The following is a 1,321-nucleotide window of genomic DNA, read 5'->3' on the forward strand; positions in this document are numbered from 1 at the left end:
CCTGATACAAATTCAGCCCCATTTTATTTTTATTTATTTTTTATTGGTTTTTAAAATTATTTTGCATATATTAAATTGCTACACATCATTTAGATTGTGAAGAGACTTTACCCAGCATGATATACACCTTGGTCCAGGCCAGTTGAGACCATCATACATGTCAATAGATAATAAGCCTTATCTGTGTCGCACAAGCATCAAGAGTATGAAATGGAAGCACCAGAGGTTAAATAATTTGCCAGGATAAAATGCTCCACAGCTCAAGTCCTCCATCACTAATCACACCGTCCCCTCCAGGGAACACATCGACACAGTGGTGTGGCCAGAAGCCAGCCAGGAAATGGCTGAGCTCTTCATGAGACTCTGAGTCAGCTCCATGCCATGGAAGAAGCAAGGATCTTCTTTGGGTTAGTTTCTGAGATTAATTTCATTTCCATTATACTCACCCAGCTGGTCCTTCTTTGGAAGGCACATGTAAAGAGATCTGCTTCACTATATTTCTAGCAATCAGTTTTTTGCATGAAGAAGTCAAAAACTAGGTTCCTGGAATTATCTTCTGAGACAGAATCCTTCACAGAAACAAAGTGTTAGTTTGCAATAGATGTGTTAGCTTCTTTTTTTAGATAAATGTTTTTGCTATAGGGCACATGAACTCACCAGGGAGACAGAGACAGAGACAGAAAGTAAGAAATCACTCCCCTGGGTAGAGGGCCATACCAAAGTCTCTTCTCTACTTACCTCTCAGGATTCTGGGCACACATGGACATGCACACGCACATGTACCCGGCATGAATTTTAAGTTACCAGGTCCAGGACTTGAACCATGGTGGACTACTTGGGAGTCCAACAAGTCCAGACGGTGTAACCATTATGCCATCTACTAGTCCCACAATAGATGTGTTTCTAAAGTTCATGGTGCTAGAGATGATTCTGTCTCCAAAATGTGGAAAAAACTACCAGATAAAATCATTACAGTGAACGATCGATTATCTTAACAATCACTTGATGTCATGCCTTCATTCTAAGGACCAGAGATGAAAAGTGATTGACCAAAAGTGATTGTGGTAAAAGATAGAATCTGAATGTATATATGGTAACACAAAGATTGCTAATATCGCTTCTAAAATTGATTTAAGATGGAGCATCATTGTAAGGGAATACTGACCCAAAACTGTTACACAGGGATACAGAACAAGTACAAAGCCTAACAGCCCAAATAAAGCAAAAAAGAAAAAGTGTTTCTTATCTGCAAAATGTACATACAACATCCCCAAATAGCATAATCAGTTTATTAGAGTCCCTCCTCTTTTTTTTTTTTTTT

At 38.8% G+C, this 1,321-nt stretch overlaps 1 protein-coding gene across 1 annotated transcript in view; it reads right to left on the reverse strand.

Annotated features, from left to right (window-relative positions):
* Positions 1 to 452: 452 nt before the first annotated feature.
* Positions 453 to 1,321, reverse strand: part of LOC102479040 (secreted phosphoprotein 24-like) — an 11,064-nt gene continuing 10,195 nt past the window's right edge. The window contains exon 3 of the mRNA XM_006168288.3: positions 453 to 569. Within this exon, the coding sequence (XP_006168350.1) occupies positions 501 to 569 (69 nt within the window). The 3' untranslated portion in view covers positions 453 to 500. The remainder of the gene's footprint in view (positions 570 to 1,321) is intronic.

Source organism: Tupaia chinensis, unplaced genomic scaffold (assembly GCF_000334495.1).
Source record: "Tupaia chinensis unplaced genomic scaffold, TupChi_1.0 Scaffold145660_1, whole genome shotgun sequence".
NCBI lineage: Eukaryota > Metazoa > Chordata > Mammalia > Scandentia > Tupaiidae > Tupaia > Tupaia belangeri.